The sequence below is a fragment of the Hylaeus volcanicus genome, chromosome 4, assembly GCF_026283585.1.
Source record: "Hylaeus volcanicus isolate JK05 chromosome 4, UHH_iyHylVolc1.0_haploid, whole genome shotgun sequence".
Lineage (NCBI taxonomy): Eukaryota > Metazoa > Arthropoda > Insecta > Hymenoptera > Colletidae > Hylaeus > Hylaeus volcanicus.
In genome coordinates this window covers 28,820,815-28,840,206 of record NC_071979.1, presented here as the reverse complement: position 1 = coordinate 28,840,206, position 19,392 = coordinate 28,820,815, and the positions used below count along the sequence as shown (strand labels likewise).

General features: G+C 42.4%; 3 protein-coding genes across 6 annotated transcripts in view; all 3 read left to right on the top strand.

The window, feature by feature from the left end:
• Positions 1–9,430, top strand: part of LOC128874831 (hexokinase type 2) — a 27,638-nt gene extending 18,208 nt beyond the window's left edge. For all 3 annotated transcript variants that reach the window (XM_054119929.1, XM_054119928.1, XM_054119930.1), the window contains exons 2-7: positions 4,205–4,367; positions 4,502–4,857; positions 5,143–5,242; positions 5,339–5,693; positions 5,980–6,250; positions 6,333–9,430. In XM_054119929.1, the coding sequence (XP_053975904.1) occupies positions 4,205–4,367; positions 4,502–4,857; positions 5,143–5,242; positions 5,339–5,693; positions 5,980–6,250; positions 6,333–6,410 (1,323 nt within the window). In that variant the 3' untranslated portion in view covers positions 6,411–9,430. The remainder of the gene's footprint in view (positions 1–4,204; positions 4,368–4,501; positions 4,858–5,142; positions 5,243–5,338; positions 5,694–5,979; positions 6,251–6,332) is intronic.
• Positions 9,431–10,432: 1,002 nt separating this feature from the next.
• Positions 10,433–16,611, top strand: LOC128874829 (FHF complex subunit HOOK interacting protein 2A-like). 2 transcript variants are annotated; one of them, XM_054119922.1, is made up of 6 exons: positions 10,433–11,396; positions 12,990–14,048; positions 14,516–14,966; positions 15,045–15,408; positions 15,515–16,015; positions 16,271–16,611. In XM_054119922.1, exons 1-6 carry the CDS (start codon positions 11,346–11,348, stop codon positions 16,368–16,370), a joined length of 2,526 nt encoding a protein of 841 aa, XP_053975897.1. In that variant the 5' UTR covers positions 10,433–11,345; the 3' UTR covers positions 16,371–16,611. The 2 variants fall into 2 exon arrangements, with proteins under 2 accessions (XP_053975897.1, XP_053975898.1); XM_054119923.1 differs by lacking the exon at positions 10,433–11,396 and adding an exon at positions 11,652–12,753.
• A 232-nt stretch (positions 16,612–16,843) lies between these two features.
• LOC128874833 (uncharacterized) lies at positions 16,844–18,725 on the top strand. The gene is made up of 5 exons (XM_054119932.1): positions 16,844–17,254; positions 17,331–17,964; positions 18,040–18,173; positions 18,263–18,426; positions 18,518–18,725. Exons 1-4 carry the CDS (start codon positions 16,964–16,966, stop codon positions 18,305–18,307), a joined length of 1,104 nt encoding a protein of 367 aa, XP_053975907.1. The 5' UTR covers positions 16,844–16,963; the 3' UTR covers positions 18,308–18,426; positions 18,518–18,725.
• The last annotated feature ends 667 nt before the right edge of the window (positions 18,726–19,392 follow it).

The following is a 19,392-nucleotide window of genomic DNA, read 5'->3' as shown; positions in this document are numbered from 1 at the left end:
ATTTGTATAGCAGCGATTTTACTCTCGTTAGGTTCCGATCACCATCTAGTGAATTCATTGATGAGTGTGTATATGTATGTATTAATTTTCATTAGACCTACATATGTATATTTACCGCAATAATATCATTATCGAATCGATTGCGAAAGCGACTGGAAGGAATGGACGTCCCCCATGTGAAGGAAGTTGTTAAAGTCCGTCGGCAACGAGGAAGCAGTTCCTCGATCGCCTCTCGGCGCGCATACATTTCCATGTGAAAGTATTGCATAAACGCGAACGCGTGAAAGATCATCGGTTGGGTATTTCCCCCCGTGAACATCGCCACGTGCATTTGGACGAATCGGTGTGCATTGGCCTTTGCACGTTCTTCCTATAGCGTTGCGTGCGGTGCGCGCAGGGTGCATCTACTGTACCATTCATTCATAAAACGGTCCTATTGGCTGGCGCACGGGTGTGTCGGTGACGTCACGGTCAGATCAATGCCATGCCTCGCGGCGCGGAAGAGGGAAATTGGCGGGAATTTTGAACGTCCTAAACGGCCGGCAAAAGACGTTTCGTTTATTTGCGTCGACTAATCGATGCCCTTGGGTGTTCTTTTCGACGGGTGATGCAACATTCGTTACGTTTTGCGTGTGACTAGATAAGTTAAATGTCGATCGATTTTATAATTCGTTTGATTATCCGCGGATGTTTATGCAAGTTCGTATTTTCAGAACGATAATCGAAGCTTAAATGAAAGTATTATCTTCTAAACGGTGTAACATGTATATTATTCTTAATATTTTATATATTTTTGCATTCCATTTTGATTCATCATAAATGCATAAGCGGTCTGATTATCGTGCATACCAGGCGATTACAGAAACTAGAACGATCCGTAGTACCTTTTTGAGCTGTTACCTCGGTAATTGGTTCGACGAAATGGAAGATCGTGTCCAAAATTCGCAGTGGACAGTGGTGTCTTTGATCGGTTTCGAGGAACCGATAGAAGAGGCCAGCAACCTTTCCTCCTTTCCCCTATACGTCGTGTACAAGGTACGCGTTATTCCCCGATTGCGACGATCGATTCAGGTTGTCGATTAAATTTCCCGGCCACGTGACGTCTCTAATCGCTCTCGACCGTCGTTCCACGTTTCTTTCTTTGCGCGACACTCCGTTATTAATACTTGCCCCACATTCGATCATGCGAAGAAAGACGCCTCGCGACGGTCAGCTGCCAGATTGAACTAAACGCGTCGCGTCGCGTCGCGACGAACGATGTAAATAAAGCGCGTCGCTAACGAGTCCCATATTGACATCAGTGTGGCAAAAAGTAATCCATTGCCATCGTTAACGAGCACGGTTGGGTAGCGATTTCTTTCAGATATTTTCTATTTAATTTAATGTAATTTATTAGGAAAAACCACAGGACTCGAATATTTTTGAACAATTCAATCGTACAATAAATAACAGAGTAACAGCAAAAAAATCACTGTATTTTTACATGTACAGAGCTCGTTTCTCGACGTTCGATTATTACGAAAGTATTCAGGAAATTAAAAAATAAATCGCTGCTCAATTAAGCTCGACGCAGACCACGTCGTAGCAGAAGAATGTGGTTCGTGGGCTGTGCAATGCAGATTTCAAGGTCGATTCGGTCGCGTCGGTGCACTCTGAGAGGAAACATGTAACTGCGCGACCGTTTTCCTACCAAAATTCTGCACGTGTGCATATGTATAGGTTGTTTACGTTGCGATTATCGATCCAGGACTCCGTGGCAGTGTCACGACCCAAATTGGTCGTTTGTTTCTTTTGTTGTCGGGATTTCCCTCGAGGAAAATGAATTCCGATTAGTTTATCGCTGATAATAACGAATCACGAGGGGGAAAACCACTTTTAGAGAAGAAAACAGTATCGATATTTTGGACATTGTTGTAACGATGAGAAATGTCCAAGATAAATCTTTTTACAGACATACTAAAACCACGTACCTTGAATCATATTTTTCCCTAGTGTTTTCCTTAAGAATTTTTCTGAATTTTCCAAATTTCGTCGGTAAAGCATAATTATTATAATTCTAATTATCTATTTCGCTAATTCGGTTTGCGTTTGGCATAAATGAAATCTAAAAAGAAGTCGCAAAGTAACGCGCACGAATGAAAATGTTTTACGGCAGCAGAGGTAATTTTCCATTCTCGCGCTGACGAGAAAACATGTTTATTATTACCCAACTATGTATTATTCTCCGGGAATGGACCGTGATATCGCGAGACGCAAGAAAGTACAAAAATGTTGGATAGCTCGTTTAAAAAAAATCGTTTTCACGGAGAGCCGCGTTTTGCATAAACTAACATCGGAAAAAAGAATGCAAACGTTATCGCGTATTCGATGAATACGCTCGACCCACTTGCAAGGACGATTCGCCGACCGATACATGTTTAAAAAATCTGAAATTTTGCAGAAATAAGTTGCACGTGATCTAATAAAAGATACGACCTAATGAAAATACGAATTCGAATAAACGTTCGTAGTCCAACGATTACGGTATTTCTTAGATTAAGTTCAATTGTTTCGGGGGCAATTCGTCGAGTAATTTCTTGCGGTAAATGAAAACCAAACCCGACCTACACTTTCGCTGCAATTTCGAATCTTTATTTCCCGTGTCTAACTACTAGAAAGCTTGTCGTTAGAAAATACCTTCAATTTAAATTGGATTTCCTTACGCGAAATTGTGAATCTCTTAGAAAGTTGAAATTGCAGGTATAACGAAAGCTATGCCACTGCACATGTATAACGTATTCAAATCGAGTAGCGACCGACTACATTTACGATAAACTATGTTACGTCAATTCTTCGATCTTGGATTTCTTTTTTGTAGATGCTCGAAAGTGTTGACAGTTTATATGCTATATAGTAATAATAATTATAGCGTGTTCCGATCGAAATAATAAATAAATGAAATTGAATTACATTGAATTATATTGAATTAATTAAAACGTATTTCAATATATTCTCTCGGAACATTTTGAATCCACTTATAGAGCATACTTGCATATTTATGACACTTCGTATCGAAAAACGCATTGAATAAAATAGATTGTCATGTGTCGATAACATTTTCCTTGAAGTTATTTTTGTTTAACCGATTCGAAGGTTATTTAGATTAAAGGGAACTTAAAGGGAATCGTACCCGTCTTAAAGAGGATCATTGCAATCAACTAAAGGGATTTCAATTTTCAAATGAATTTATATTGCACGCGGTTCTTGGTATTGATAATAGAGCAAATAAAAGATATCAGTTTTATTGCAATGGTATTCTTTTCGCGCAAGAAAGAACCTGGAAGTTATAAAAAAACGCGACACTAGCGCCTAAGTGGCGTCGGTTTCTGGTTATCTGATTTTTAAAATGATAAAACTAATAATTAATCCTCGGTTGCACTTTTGAAACCAAAATCGAAGGAATAGGAACGTATACTTTTCAAGTATAAAAATTGCGACGCAAATATCATATCAAGTAATTAAAAGGTATTTGCATCTCTCGAGTGTTAACGAATGCCTATTAAATCGATAGTCCGCGACCATTACCCTACCCTATACTTAATTCTCCCGACACTATCCGCGCAAAGCTCCCGACTCTCTCTCGTTGCTCTTTATGGTAGCACGCGATTCTTCCGGACACGCGGTTCGCGCACACAGGCGCGCAGAGAGCTGCACACGGAGCCCAACTTGCATACTTTCGTGCCAGACTAATCTTAAACAAGTTCTCGGGACTGCATCGTTTATAGAATCGATTGACGTTGTTATCCAGTCACACTTTTTCTGTTGTGCGTCAATAGCGCCGTCGATATTGACTCATTCATCAAATGTTTGCGCCGTACCTCGTCGAAATATGACTGCTGAAACGATATTATATTTCGAAACGTTACGATCGAATCGAGTAATTATTTTATTATCGCTCGGCTACGTTCGGAGTTAAATCGCGAAGAACGCGGGAATTTATTTCGCTTGTAATTAGGATTAATCTCAGGTATTGTTTACCGAAACGTGCATCGGGAAAATGCGTAAAACGATGCCAGCATCTCTCTTTCTCTGTACGTATCGGATGCAGTTATGCAATATAATGCAGCTGCGCGGACGATTGTATAGATAATGCCGTTCAAGGACGTCTCGTAACGCTCGGTTACGCGGCGAACGATCGATAACGAAATTTTCGTTTGTTTCGCAGATAAAAGACATCTGCAAGGACCTCGTCCTTTCGAATGACCAGCTACGGCTGGTCATGCAGAGGCTCAACGAGGAGATACAGAAAGGGCTAGCCAAGGAAACGCACAACGACGCCATCGTCAAGTGCTTCACGACTTATGTACAGGATCTTCCAAATGGAACTGGTAAGGACATTTCGTCCGGGGTAATTCGATCTATCGCTTTTGTGATATGGTCGAACCTGGATGAGCGGGGGAACCTCTATTATTGGAACCTCTAATAACTTTCGAGAACAAAATACAATTTGTTTCGTTTGCAGAGAAGGGCAACTTTTTGGCGCTGGATCTGGGCGGTACGAACTTCAGGGTACTACTCATCACCCTGGACGGTCAGAACTTCGACATGAAGAGCAAAATTTACGCGATACCGCAGAGCCTCATGCTGGGAACCGGTACCCAGCTCTTCGATCACATAGCCCAGTGTTTAGCCCTGTTCGTGAAGGATCTGGATCTCCAGGACCAGGTTCTGCCCCTTGGGTTCACCTTCAGCTTTCCGTTGACTCAGCACGGATTGACGAAGGGCTACCTCGTCAGGTGGACGAAGGGCTTCGACTGCGAAGGCGTGGTGGGCGAGGATGTCGTTGCTCTCCTCGAGAAGGCGATAGAGAGAAGAAAGGTGCGATCTTTTTCATCACCTTTACAGAGGACGCTTACTGTCCATTTGAAAACTCTGTGTTTATGGTGCGACGTTTTTTTGAAAAATTCATTACTTTTTTTATGGTTCGGTAGAAAAATCTGCAAACATTCACAAAAGGGTATTTAGTAGGGTACTATAATATAAAAGAATTTCAGCCAAATATAAAATGGTCGAAACGACTTGAAATGGCCCATATTGTATACATCCACAGTTTAGTAATTACACAGTACCGAAGAAGGGAGCTAATTTTTATTTGTCGCGCAGGATGTCAAAATCGACGTGTGCGCCATTTTGAATGACACCACAGGAACGTTAATGTCATGCGCTTGGAAAAACAGGAATTGCCGTATCGGATTGATCGTTGGTGGGTACACGAATCGACATTTAGAACAATCACGTTAACACGTAAAACGATTTTTAAAATCGTGACAATGTTGTATAAACTTTGAATTTAATTTAGGAACGGGTAGCAACGCCTGCTACGTGGAGAAGACGAAGAACTTGGAGTGCGCGATACCTGGAAATTACTCGCCCGACAAGCCAAACATGTTGATAAACACCGAATGGGGCGCCTTCGGAGAGCGCGGAACTCTCGACTTCGTGACGACGGAGTACGATCGATCCATCGACGAGAACTCGATCAACCCTGGCAAACAATTATTCGAGAAGATGATCTCTGGAATGTACATGGGCGAGTTGGCGAGGTTGGTCCTCGAGAAGGCTGTCGATGCTAACCTCCTGTTCGGTGGAAAAGGCCCTAGCAACATCAAGAAACGCGGAAAGTTCTTCACCAAATACGTATCCGAAATTGAAAAGTGAGTGGAATTGTCTCCTAAACTACATCCCTTGTAAACATTGCGGAACGTTTTAGAAGGTTGTCTTGTTTGTACCGAGTCACAGGGAATTTAATTGTTTAATAAGAATCGTAGCTAATACTTCTGCGAACCAAGTAGCCTATACTTTTCGTTGGAAGGTAGAGAACGGGTAAAAAAATATTCATGCGGGTTGGAGGAAAATTATAGAAGCTATAAAGATATCGCAAACACGAAGAATCGTTGTTTGTGCAGCATCGTGATTCTATTTTTCGTCGTTCGTTTTCAGCGACCCCAAAGGAAAGTACACGAACTGCCGTCAGGTTTTGTCGGAACTGGGTATGCGGAACGTGAGCGATCAGGATTGCGAGAATGTTAGGTACGTTTGCTCCGTTGTGTCGCGAAGGGCGGCCCATCTCGCCAGCGCTGGAATCGCCACTCTTCTCAACAAAATGGGAGAGAACGACGTCACAGTAGGGATCGACGGTTCGGTTTACAGATACCACCCACACTTTCACGATCTTATGACCGAAAAAATCAGCCAGTTACAGAATCATACGGTGAGTGAATCGGTTCTTCGCGATCGATTTCCGTCGAAATTCGCAACGTGACGAATAAATTTGATTTTTTCTCGCGTTGCAGTTCGGCTTGATGCTGTCAGAAGACGGTAGCGGCCGCGGCGCGGCGCTGGTCGCCGCGGTTGCGGCGCAAAAACGGTGAAGATAGGGGCTGTGCCACGTCTGTTCGACTTAGCTTAAATTAAGTTATATACGCAGTAACAACACAAATTTTCACACATACACCCAAGAAACCATTAACGTATATGTACACGAATGCATAAAAGTCACGCGTATGCGTCGAGGAGGAAGTCGAGGAAGCTGGGAAGGATTGGCGAACAAAGAGAAACGAAAACAGAGAGACAAATGGGAGTCCGAAACACGAGTGAGTGAGAACACCAGAGGCACAGAGACTTCAAGATTTGTTAGAGAAAATTAGAGAAAGTCAGAGAGGGATCTACGACCAGTCTACGAGCTAGTATTGCACGCGGAGTGAGACGCGTAGCGTGGATCACTTTGAAAAAAATAAAAACGAGCAGAAGTTCGATTGATTCGATACATCTGTTCGGAGATGTAGTCTCCTAAAATTAACGCCGTTCAATTTGGGTGAAAGTGACGGCGATAGAAAAATAGAACGAAAACGGCGATACTCCTAGTTGTGCGTTTTCGCACGTGGTCCAGCGACTGATTCGACGACTCTAACGCGGTTGCTAGAGTGCAAACGAATAAATCAATATTTAAAATGTTACATTACTGCCAGGAGTGCAGCTCAGAAGATACGAACTGGAAGTATTTAAACAATGGAGAGGGATACGCGAATTCGCGAACAGAATAACTCGAGTCAATACGGAGATTTCCATTTTCAAGTGATCTTCACGCACTGAAATGAAACTGAACGTTATATTTTTCATTGGATATCCGGGAGAATACCAGAAGTGGACCGTTGAAGTCTTCCCGATGAAAAGGAGTCCAAAGACGACCCAATTCGGACTACCTTTTATTTCGAGTCATTGGAACTCTTCAAAAAATGATTTCAATGACTTGTAATAAAAGTGATCCGATCGATGCCGTGTTTGGTCTCGTTTTCACGGAGAAAACTTCGCCAAGCATTTGGTAATATTCTCACGAAGATTAAATAAAAGATATAAAAGTTTTTGAATGTTTACAACGGAAGGTTTGCGAAGACCTCGGTTGGAAGCGAACAGGCGGTCGCTTGAAAGCGGGAACCGTTTCAAAAGTCGCGTGTCCTGCGATCCCGTAGGCTGAGCCTCTTCTGTTTCTCGTTTCGGGCTGCGACGGTAGGGTGTCGAAACAAAGAGGACGACGGTTAACGACGGACGGATTCTTTGGTTCGCATAGATCGATTTATAAATTATTTGTATCGTCGTTTTATCCTACAGTAATCTTATTGTAACGTGTAGAGCGCGTGAGCGAGCGATGGATGGACGAACGATGCGAGAATGGGCGAAAGAGTGCGAGTAGCGTGTTTTACAACAGTTTACTAGCGAACAGTAGTACCGTTTTAAGGGATTTTAGGCGGTTTGAAGTATTTTTAGATTTATAGGCCACGGTCGCGCTAGAAAACAGCTCGGTGTCCTTTCATTTTTTTTTCTTTTTTTTTTCTCTCTCATTGTCGCGCGACAGTTTTTCGTGTCCGTGACGAACTCGAGACCCGCTAAAAGGAAAAAAGAGAAAGATAGAAAGAAGAAAACGTGGGGGAGAGAGCGAGAGCGACTGTGTATAGCACAATTTGCGTTTGAAGTCGATGGAGAAAAAGAGACGTAACTAATTTAAAGAAACTTAAACCTTAATCGTAAGTATTATTATTATTGTATTCTACCCGGTGGATCGTCGTTGAACGACCAGAGAAACCGGGAGGGGGCTAAGAAGAGACTAGCGATTTTCTGATTTCTCCATCCGTCTTCGAGTACCCTCGCACTTCCTCGTTACCTGCTCTCCCCACCCTAAAAAAAAAAAGCAAAAAAAAAACACTCGCGACCGCGAATGGTCGCTACTCCCTCATCTCGACACGGACGCGTAACAGGGATACGTGTCGCAACGTGTATTTTATTTTGAACGTTGATTGCCATTCAACGTGCGTTCCTACGAGTAAGATTACGAAACGTAGGAAAGATGGTCGCCCTCTTTCCTCCCCCTCTGCCTCCGAAAGTTGCGCGAAAACAAGACAAAACGTTCGCGTTGTCGGAGACCCAGATCTCTCTCTCTCTCTCTCTCTCTCCCTCTATTGTTTGTACTTGTTATTGTCGTCACTACGATAAGAAACGCGCGCGCGACGCCAGTGATAGAAAAATAATCGAACACACGCATACACGTATATACGTATAAACGCAACATATACAACCTATGCGGACAGGTGAACGCATTTTTCACGCGGATTCTACCTCGAGAACTCTGGTTCCGCGCTCGTGTCGAGCGTTTCCGATTCCTCGTTCCCCCTTTCTGTCATCACCATGCTGCGACGACTGTGGAGACCGAAGGCGGTGAGTACCGACACGAGTCGCGATAAGAGACTTCTTTTCATTTTTCAATCGTAGCGGCCATAGACGCAACGATTCATCCTATAGACAGAAGTAAATAGCATAGGTAGCTCGACGAGTTTAATAAAATCCCAGGACTCGGTTGGTTTGGACGTTTCTTTCGTCATGTTTTTATAGTATCGTGTCAAACGGAGTCACACAGGCTCGGGCGATGATCCAACCTGTTGTTATCCCAGCCATTGTTTCTCGGGGCTCTTATTGAACTTGTCGAGCTAGGTACGAGTGGCTTCAGAATCGGTTGGGAATCAGGGTCACAGAGAGACATGGGTGAGACTTGCACTGTGAGTCGTGCATAGCTCAACAGGTCGAGTAAGACAACTCTGGAGTAAAATATCGGGTCCTAGACAATAACAGATGGGTTACGAGTCTAGGGGTAGTCTGATCACCTAGCTTCATCCCTGCCACTAGTTTATCAATTCTCAGATCACTCGGAGCTCTATATTGAACTCGTTGAGCTATGTATGAATACACGATTGCAGGGGATCAGGGTACAGAGTGAAACTGAAACAAGTCTGTCCTAGGAGACGTGTATTTTCAGTCGAAATGCAGTAATTACTTTAATAATATTTTACGTCTCTGTATTGCGAGGCATGTATAGCTCAATAAATTAAAGAAGATCCCTGGACTCGGTTCGACGTTGATTCCTTTCATTCTTTCTGACATTGAACGATCTCCCTAGGACCCTTCCACGATCCTACTTATTTTAAACATTGTCAAAAGTTACCTGCTACTCGACTCCAAACTTAGGTAATCGTCCAACTACTTGGTTCCACCTACTTATCTCTACCTGAGACACCTCTTCAGGGATCTCATTAATCTTGAGCTATACGTCTAATTGCACCGACAGTTCACGTCGGACATGCGATAGGTTGCACAACGACCTCCGCACACCTGACAATTATCACTCGAACAATATTGTACCGTTGCTCGCATTATTGTAAAAGGAATCATTACGTCTGTGGTCCCTATTAGAGTGACGAGTCGATGTCGACACGCGCATACCGCGCGCCGTGGCGTATTTTACTAAATGGAGAATTAAAGAAACAAAAGAAAAACGAAGGCAAAAAAAAAATATGGGAAGGTACGAGTAAATTATAGAGTCGCAGATTCCTAGCACCGCGACAGGTTCTTTTGGACATGCATCGAATTACACTCGATAGGTTGCGTAAGAAAAATCAACAGCTCCGAGAGACAGGATCCGTTCCTATTCGATGGTACGAAAAGAAAAAATCATGTCCCACGTATTGGATTGCAAAAGTCGGACGTTTATCGACGACCGGTGTTCCGTTTCATCGCGATGAAACGCGCTCGTGGATATCGAGTGAACCGGAAATGCTGGTAGAATAATCGTTGTCGAGAGACGATCGTTTGCGATCGAATCGTCTCGGTGGAACATCGCTGCTTTCGGAGCGTCGCGACTTTTTTTTACATTTACGAAACTGGTTAATGTTGTTAAGATGTGTACAAATTGAAGGTGCAAAATAAAAATCATCGTAAATCCCGTTTACGCTTTACCAACCGTCACACGTGGGACTTGAAAGTCAGCGATACTACCATCATTCGCACACTAATGAAAGTTGACGATTTTCTATAATTTAAACAAAATTTCATTTTCCTTGTGTGAGAATGTTAGAAACGAATCGGCGATATCTTCCCGATTACAACGAGTCCAAACACGAGGTAGCGTGGATTAATTTTGATTTTGAATGATTCAAGTCTTCAGAAAATGATTCGAATGATGTGGAATGAAAGTGATCCGAATAGGGTCGTGTTTGGGCTCATTTTCATCGGGGAAAGCTCGCCAAACCTTTAGAAACATTCTCACGAAGATACCTCGAGTATCTAATAGAGTAAAAGAATATATTCTTTTTAATCAATGAAAATAGAAAGTTTTTGTAAAGCAGGTTATCGCATAGTGTAAAGGAAAATGCCGAACTCAAGGTCGAAAACAAGGTCTGTGATGCAAATCTTATCGATAAGGAACCGAAGCATGCGACTCCAGTTTCCCCCACTTCGAAACACTGATAGTCGCTTTCAGGCATGAGCCTGTCAGGGGTCCAAGGTCTGCACGACACACAGGTGGTCTTTATCGGAATAGCAAAAACGAAGGAAATACTAGAAAATCACAGAGAAAATTCAATTTGACAACTCTGCTACTTAAACTGAAACCATATATAACCTCTGTTGCAATCGTATCTAACTTCAAATAATTCACTCTGGATACGCTCTTAACAAAACGTTACTACGCGTTACTAAAAGAAACTAGTATAATCGAATCGAGTAATTTTTAACAAAAGGGAGGCGAGGTAAATTCGAATTGGCAACGAGTACGGCCCTGGTGTACAGTGTCGCGCCCCTGCGATCGTCAGCGGAAGCACGGTACGTCAAAGCCGCAAAGCTTTGCTGTCGCGGACAGTGAGCGATCGGCACGGTGGATCGAGCTATGAAAAATAATGCAGAACTGGGAAAGTACCGCGCGAAGAACGGCGGCGAGGCTCGTGTATAGCAGGAAATAAACGCGTACGAATAGCAGAAGGTGCATGAAAATGATTAGTGGCATTCAAATCGCGTTGAAGAATGCCATTGACGTGGTGAGTGATAACCCCCAATCGACAAGCTTTAGCAGTGTCGCGCCGTCGGCTCTGTTCTCGCACGCTCAGCTACGCTTATTTCGCCGTTTACTATTGTACGTCGTACGATTCACTATCGTTCGTATCTTTACCGTTCTACTGTTTTATAATCGCAGCCGGACGATGCAACATTCGTTCAAGGCAGTGCTTCATCGATCGTGTACATATTTCTATGATTTTTCCCCGCAAACTCGCCGCTGCTTCACACCGTCACACGTGTCTCTGTATTTATTTACGTTTTGCTTATCGATTCGCCCGCCGTGCCTTTGACCATCAATAAACCAATCCCCGCACCCACGTATCATCCCCGCCCAGAAATGGACAAAATCTTTCAACGAGTGACCAATGAAATTATCGTACAGCGTTTTTATTTACGACATACATCCAATTAGACGATTCGATTGTTGGTCACGATTCAAACTCGAACTTTTATTTCTCGAGTATGAAAGACATTTCGTTATTGTTCTGGTGGATATGACAGCTATCGCGATCATGCCAATTTTATTCAGCCTTTTTAGAACCAGTTTCAAGTTTTTGTTTACATCGTCGATACGGTGCAGTGTCTATCGACGTTTCGACCTTGTAGCTGGCTTTCAAGGACGAGAGCATGCAGACACGAATCGACATCCTTCATTCGAATTGTATACAACGAAATCTGATACTAATTCGAACTCGTGAACTTAGAGGTTATGACTAAATTGAATGTAATATTTACGGCACGTGTTGTTGAAGAACGAACGGCCTTGATTTATACAACATCCAATTTCATGAAATTCTATCGATACAGAACGAGTCGCTATTATGTATTATAATTTTTATTCGATGAATAATGAATAAGAAATCCTCCTTCCCCTCCTCCCAACTCCTTGTGTTTGTTCTTTCCAAACCATATGATTTTTATTTTCCTCGAATGGAGCTTTGCTCTTCTTGTTTCACTTGCAAGTATACGAGGTAAATATAACAAGGGTCCTGTGCGCATTGCTCGATTTTACTCAGCAAACACGGCGGAATTTATTCCATGCGCATCGACCAATATAAGTATCCTGCTCCCAACCAAACATTTTGTTTCAATTTTACAAAATTTCAACACTTCCTCTCAAGCGAAAAGCCGAGGATCTATAATCAAGAACTCACAGAAACGAATCTACGAAACAATTGAAAGTTTCCAATCCGATCGAACCCAAACGAGGCTCACGACCACAAAAAAAAAAGCAAAGATGGCCAATAGTAGCCCAAGAAAGCTAAGTGTGTCGATCGTCCAAGGAGACTCGTCGGCGACCAATCTCATATCGACGTCGAATCCGATCTGTCGAACAATGTGCGTGGTTATATTTAACCGCTTATGTAATTATTTAAAGCTTAACATTGCACCTAGCCGAGCCGGTCGCGATTCATTAACATGTGCACATTCAATAACCTGCCGCCGTGTTTTGCGCCTTATTTATTCTTCCTGAAAAACACGCGCGACGACGTAATATACGATCTCCAAGTTTCGCTAATTAGCATCGCCCGAGCTGTTTTCCTGTTCCGCTGATGTCCGCTCGTTGATTGCAGATAGCGCCGCCAGCCACGCCGCTGCAAGACTTCACGTACCACTGGAAGCAGCTGATGAACTTTTACGTGAACCACCTGACGAACTGCAAGGTCCCGATACAGACGACAGGCATACCACGACACCTGGACAGGTTGTTGGAGATCCTGTTGGAGGAGGAGAAGGATGAAAATGAGCCGGGTCCGTGTCTGGAGTATCTCTTGCAGCACAAGCTGCTGGACCTGCTGGCGACGCTGGCCAGCGCAGAGACTCCCCCAGGGATGAGGATGGTCTGTCTGTCCTTCCTGAGGAAGTTGCTGGGTAGATCCAAGTACCCTTTATTGCACCACACGTCGATATACGGGCCAGTGCAAAGGTTGATCTCCTTGTGCAATGGCAATCCCCCGTCCCCTATGGAGGCAGAAGAAGTCCAGTTTCTCCTCACGTTGTGCTTCCTGGTGTGCAAGTATCCCCACGTGACCAACATGATAAACGACGCGCCAGCGGTCCAGAAACAACACGCCGCTGCGAGGAGGAACTCTGAGCGAATGGAGGTAGAGAGGGTCACCTACATACCAGCCAGGAAAAGAAACAATTTCAATCCCCTGTTCGAGCCACTGGACACCCAGGCGGTCACGCTCATAAATCCTAATCTGTTCGGCACCGAGAACGATAGAAGACGGTCCGTAGGGTCGAACAGATCCTCCAGCAAGGCTGAGACAGCTCGCGGAGCCTCTGGTCGATCGAACGAGTCGGTGTCTTCCAGGGAAGCCGAGAACGGGTCCCAGTCCTCGAGTCCCACGACCCAGAAACCCGTACGCGAGGCAGTTCCAGGCGCCAGGGGGTCGACCGGGGAGTCACAGGACTACGAAGTCGCGCACAAGTGCGAGGACGTGGCTCTGATGAACGAGATCGACACCCATCTGCAGAACCTCAGGGACCTGAGGGTGGACGTCGAGTTCGGCGGCGGTTACGAGGACTCCGGCTGCGTGGAGAACGATCAGAACCTGCTGACTTCGAAGACACCGCAGAAATCCAAATGCCTTCTACTAGATGCCTTGTTGAGTTACATAAACACTGCGGTAAGCGATCAGTCCGTTCGAGATGAAAGTGGCGATGCTAGGAAGATGCTCGCGTCGTTGATGAGTTCGTCGTCCTCGTTAAGGGAGGTGTCAGTCACATGGGCTTGGAAGCCATAAGCTTCTTGAGCCAAATCTGTATCGATCCATCTATGAATCAGCCACATCTCTGTGAGAATTGTTCCGGGGTATATCTAGGTCAGGGATTCCTCAGCGAGAACTGTTATGATATAGATACGAATCAGGGGCTTATCCAGACGTTAATGTCTCGGACATCCTGCTAGGTGTTTCTCAGAATAGTCTAGGACTCGAATTGATTTCACTCTTTTACTTGAAGATTAATATCAACGCTACAGGATAGGCTGAATATTTGATTGGTGTATATTTCACGTAGGACTCAAACTGACATCGCTCTTTTACTTGACCAATGTTGATAACATGCAACTTCTGAACCTAACGATCTCTTCCAGGACAATACCGTGAGGATAAGAGCGTGCGAGGGAATAATGGTGCTGGCGTCCCTGGAGGATTCGTCGTTCGCCCAGACGGTCGCAAACAGCGACATGACGACCTTGATACCGAGTAGATTAGAGAACCTGTTCAACGCCATTCCAGCACACGTCGATCCGAACGAGATCGACGGCGTGGACGTCACGTGGGGCCTGGACTCCCCAGCGTGGACGAAGGAGAAAAAGTTCTCAGGTTGTAGGCAGGTCGCCGCGTTTTTCATGTGGTTCGACTATTGCAATCAGCTGGCGAGGGAGGCGCATCCAGAGGTCGCCGAGGCCCTGGCGAAGAGCATCAGAGTGAACTTCTTCGAGAGCATCGTGACGCCAGCTCTGGCCGAGCATCACGTTGTTCTTATCACGGCGCTGGTCACAAAGTGCTTGAAGGAGTTAACGTCCAGCGCCCTCTGTACAGGTATGCTGCAAAGATTTCAGTCTGCGTGGTATCAGGGTTCTTCGTATCTTCCCTCTATTCTAAAGACTTTCGTTTCAGAAATGGGCTACTGGTTAGTGGGGCAAGACAGAGGCCCAGAGATACCGAACGTGTGGACGTCGCCTGTGTTGCACAGGCTGATAGACAACTGTTTCACGGACAGCGACGATTTAACGTTGGAAACGTTGAAGCTGTTCGAGGAAATGATAGAGAAGAGGAACGAGCATACGTTACACTGTTTAGTGTTGGTCTATTTGTCGACTCGAGGCTATTACGATAACGCGGCCGCTGATAGCGCGATAGCCTCCTGGAGCGACGAGGAGGACGAACGAGAAAGGGAAAAGAAGGGCTTGCTGGACCTCTCGTACGAGCAGAGTCACAGCAGAACATTGGCGCCCAGTAACATTCATAGAATAGTGAACTGGTAAATGTTGCAAACTCCTTCGAATTCGTAGTAAAATATAATGTTGAATTATAGTAAGTACTCTAACAGGATCGCCGCAGAAATACAATATCGAATCCCGTTTCAGCTTCCTGTCCCTGATTCCGCGCTATCTGCAAACTGACACCGACGTGAACAACTACGAGCGGTACATGGCCGACTTGGAGAGACAGTACTCCACTGTGCTAACAGACTGCTCGCTGATGGCCTGGCCGTTGGAGGCAGTGACCATCGACGATTCAGCGAGTTCAGACTCGAGACCGGAGGCTGACCACTGCTCAGTCAGGTTCTACATGGGTCCCTTTGTGACCATGCTGTTCGAGAAGGTGGCCAACGTGCCGCGACAAAAGTACGAGATCAATCTCCAGCTAACAGTGGTGATCTCGAGGCTGGCGCTCTTACCTCATCCGTACCTGCACGAATTTTTATTGAATCCGCTGCTACCGTTAGCACCCGGCACAAAAAACTTGTTTACTTGCCTGCAAAAAGTTGTCAAGCAGCTCGTGAACGAAGTACCAAAGACGCCGGATCACAAGCAAATGCTGAAGGAGACGCGAGAACGATTGCTGGAGGACTGTTCCCACGAAGGGTACGCAGAGACTCCCGAAACGAAATTGTTCAGTCTTCGGAAGATCTCCAAGATGTTTCTTCTAACTAGGAATAATTCTGTACCTCGCGAGGGAAAGAAATTATTTACATCATAAAATTTATCCTTTTGTACCAAATAACTTTTGTGTTCTTCTCGCGAGAATATTGAACGGAGTTAGACGAAACACCTTGTATATTATCAATTTTCCACTTGGACAGTCGACACGTGAAACGAATATTTTTCATTATTTTTCAGAGAGAAGGAGAACATTCTGTTCGAAAGCGTGATCGTCACGGAGGAGTTTTGCAAAGAACTCGCCGCAATAGCATACGTTAAGTACCACCACTCTATGTGATAATCGATATCAAAGAAAACGATGTAAATTTTAGGTTTATCAACGTATTATGGCCGAGTATTTTACTTAACGATTTGATCGTCATTCTAGATACGTTTAAATAGAAGATGGTTTTTTGTGATGACTTTGTAAGATACATAAACGTATTTATAAGTATAGTGGATAATATATTAATGTTATTATTTGCAATCATTTGTTTGGACAATCCATCCTCTGTGACTCTAATAAAGAAACCAATGAATATTGCTCTTCAATCGGCCCTCGGACATACCTTATTTATATCTGCTTAAGTGGTTCTCTATTGCGACACTACATCATGAAAAAAAAAAGGACGAATTTGTACAATTTTCTAGGCCTATGTATCGATTACTAGCAACCATAAAATACTGCTATAAAAAATATTTCAAAAAATATAATATTTCATTCTGACAGTAGTACCCATGATACAAATAAACACAAGTTTTTTTGTTCCTCGCTTTATTTTATGTTTGTCTTGTTTTTTTTATAATGTTTACTCTGCAATGATTGTACTATAGTTTCATAAATGGAGGCAGATATAACTATAGCAGGTTTCAGATAGGAGCACTTCTCACATGGAGCTTCTTATGGAGAAGTCCTCATCTATTTGTATACAAACAATCATTGACAACATAGTATCATACTTGAGTGGTAATACTTGCAAAAATATTCCACTTGTTAAAGTAAGCAATAACAATTTATCAACAAATGGGGAATTATATTTTTCACCCAACCTTAAAGTATGGAAAAGCATATTGCATTGTAGAAACATATGCGATGGAAAGTGTGCAACAATTTTGGAACATTTCCTACATGTGCACAGCAGTGACATAAGTGACAAGACTGAGACAGATGTTGCAAAACAGGTACAGTAGGGTAAAATATAACCATTGTAAAAGAACCAGACATAACCTAATTTTAGTAATTGTTTATTTTTTGCAGGTTTTAGAGTTATTGATACTGTCCAGCTGCAATTGGCAGATAAAAATAGAAAGATATTTATTGGAAAAAGAACGAGTTTGCTTATTTTTGTATCGTACTCCTCTCATAACAGACTCGATTAAGGCAGTCATCCATCTGAAATGCAACTTTGGAAAACCCTCTTCGATTAATAAAGTTTTTAGTCTTAAAACACATGAAGATGAGGAATCAGAACTCACAACTGCAAGATTACATTTAATACGAAGTGTAACAGAAAATATTTTGAATCTACATGGATGTAGAACAGGTGAAGAAGAGCCTGATTTTAAACTTGTATTTACCTCTAAATCACAAGGTAATGCAAATGAGAATTATGAAAGGTGTGTGTGTGGTGTTGTAAAGAATATAGATTCGAATACTAAGGAGACAACAATATCATGGAAAGAATATATTAGGAGCAAAATTAAAGAATTGGAAGCTGTAAATGACGAGAAGTTTTGTGAATTATACGAACACAAGTTACAGGCGGATGGTTGTTTCTTTGAAAATGTTGCAAAGGCAATGATTACATTTCAATTACTGTCTGTAAAACCCAGCCGTTCTATTGTTATTGGATGTAATTCTGCACCTAACAGGGCCATCACAAATATTAAAGGTTCTAAAAGTTTTTAATTTAACATTACTACTTAAAATTTCTATACAAACGATCCTTATTATTATCATTTTTTAGATGCATCTTTTATATTATATAATACCGTAAGAATAACAGCGATTATTGAAAAGTATAATGATAAAAGATCGATAGGGAAATACCCTGATTTACCAAACATTGATGATGTAAACTTTTCTTTGCTAGATGATGAGGTATTTCATTCAAAAACTATGCATACACCATTATTCTGAATAACTAAAAAAAAACCTGATGATTTACACAATGTATTGTTTGTAGGAAGAATGGGAACTCATATACAACTTTATCATTGGATATCAAACAATGATAAAGGACTGCTTAAGATATGAACCTGTTTTCCAAACAAATCCACAAGTTATATGTATGTTCTTGTCACGGTTGTGCCAAAAATTTAGTATCTATTATCGTAGAGTCAGAATTCTAACTGTAAGTTTTGATAATCCTTTACAGATTTCTTTACAAGTGTAAATGATATTTTAAATTATGTACATGATAAATAATTCACCTTTTGTTACAGGAAGCATACGATCATTTGTTTCCAAGAATGATTGCACAATTATACATGCTGCATGCATTGCAAATTGTACTTAAAAATGCTCTTGCATTACTTAACATAGTTCCTGTAGCTCGAATGTAATAATATTGAAAAGATTGATATAAAACTATAGAAAATACAAATATGTATAATTTTATACAAAACAAATAAACTAAGTAAGGAACAAAATGTAATTTCATATGCAAGATTTTTATTGATTATTTTTCGAATGCACTATTTTTGTTTAAGACACTTAATATTCTAATAATACGTCTACTTATACAGTCGATAATATATTCAGACAAATATCTATGCGCTATTAAATGAATACAAAACGATAGAAATGAAAATTTTTTATTGTTTGTTGCGCGAGTATAGTAGAAACGATGATATTCGCGAAAACTTCATTACTAACGTGAATAGATGTGATGTATAAACGCACGTTTGCAATTTTCTTTCAACTGTCATTTTCCTTAAAACTAAATAGCACCGTGTATATTTTTCACAATTACAACTGAAAACTCGTTGATTTTCGTCAAATAATGCCATACTTTTACCGAGTTCAAACACGATAATTCAATAGACGCTACATAGATCGCGAGGGTTTCAGAAGTGCCAATTTGAAAAAAGCTACGACGACGATAATTGGATACCGAAGATGGCGCGATTGTACGAATTTTCAAACGCACTACTCTTAAAATGCGCAAGGTGAGAAGATATAAATTGATACTTTCACGTTTTAATCATATGTTGGATAACTGTACCACGATACGATTCATATTCGACTCGGTAGAATCGAGTAAACTGTAACAAGACCTGTAAAATGTTCCTCGAACGATTTAAAAATCGATCCGATT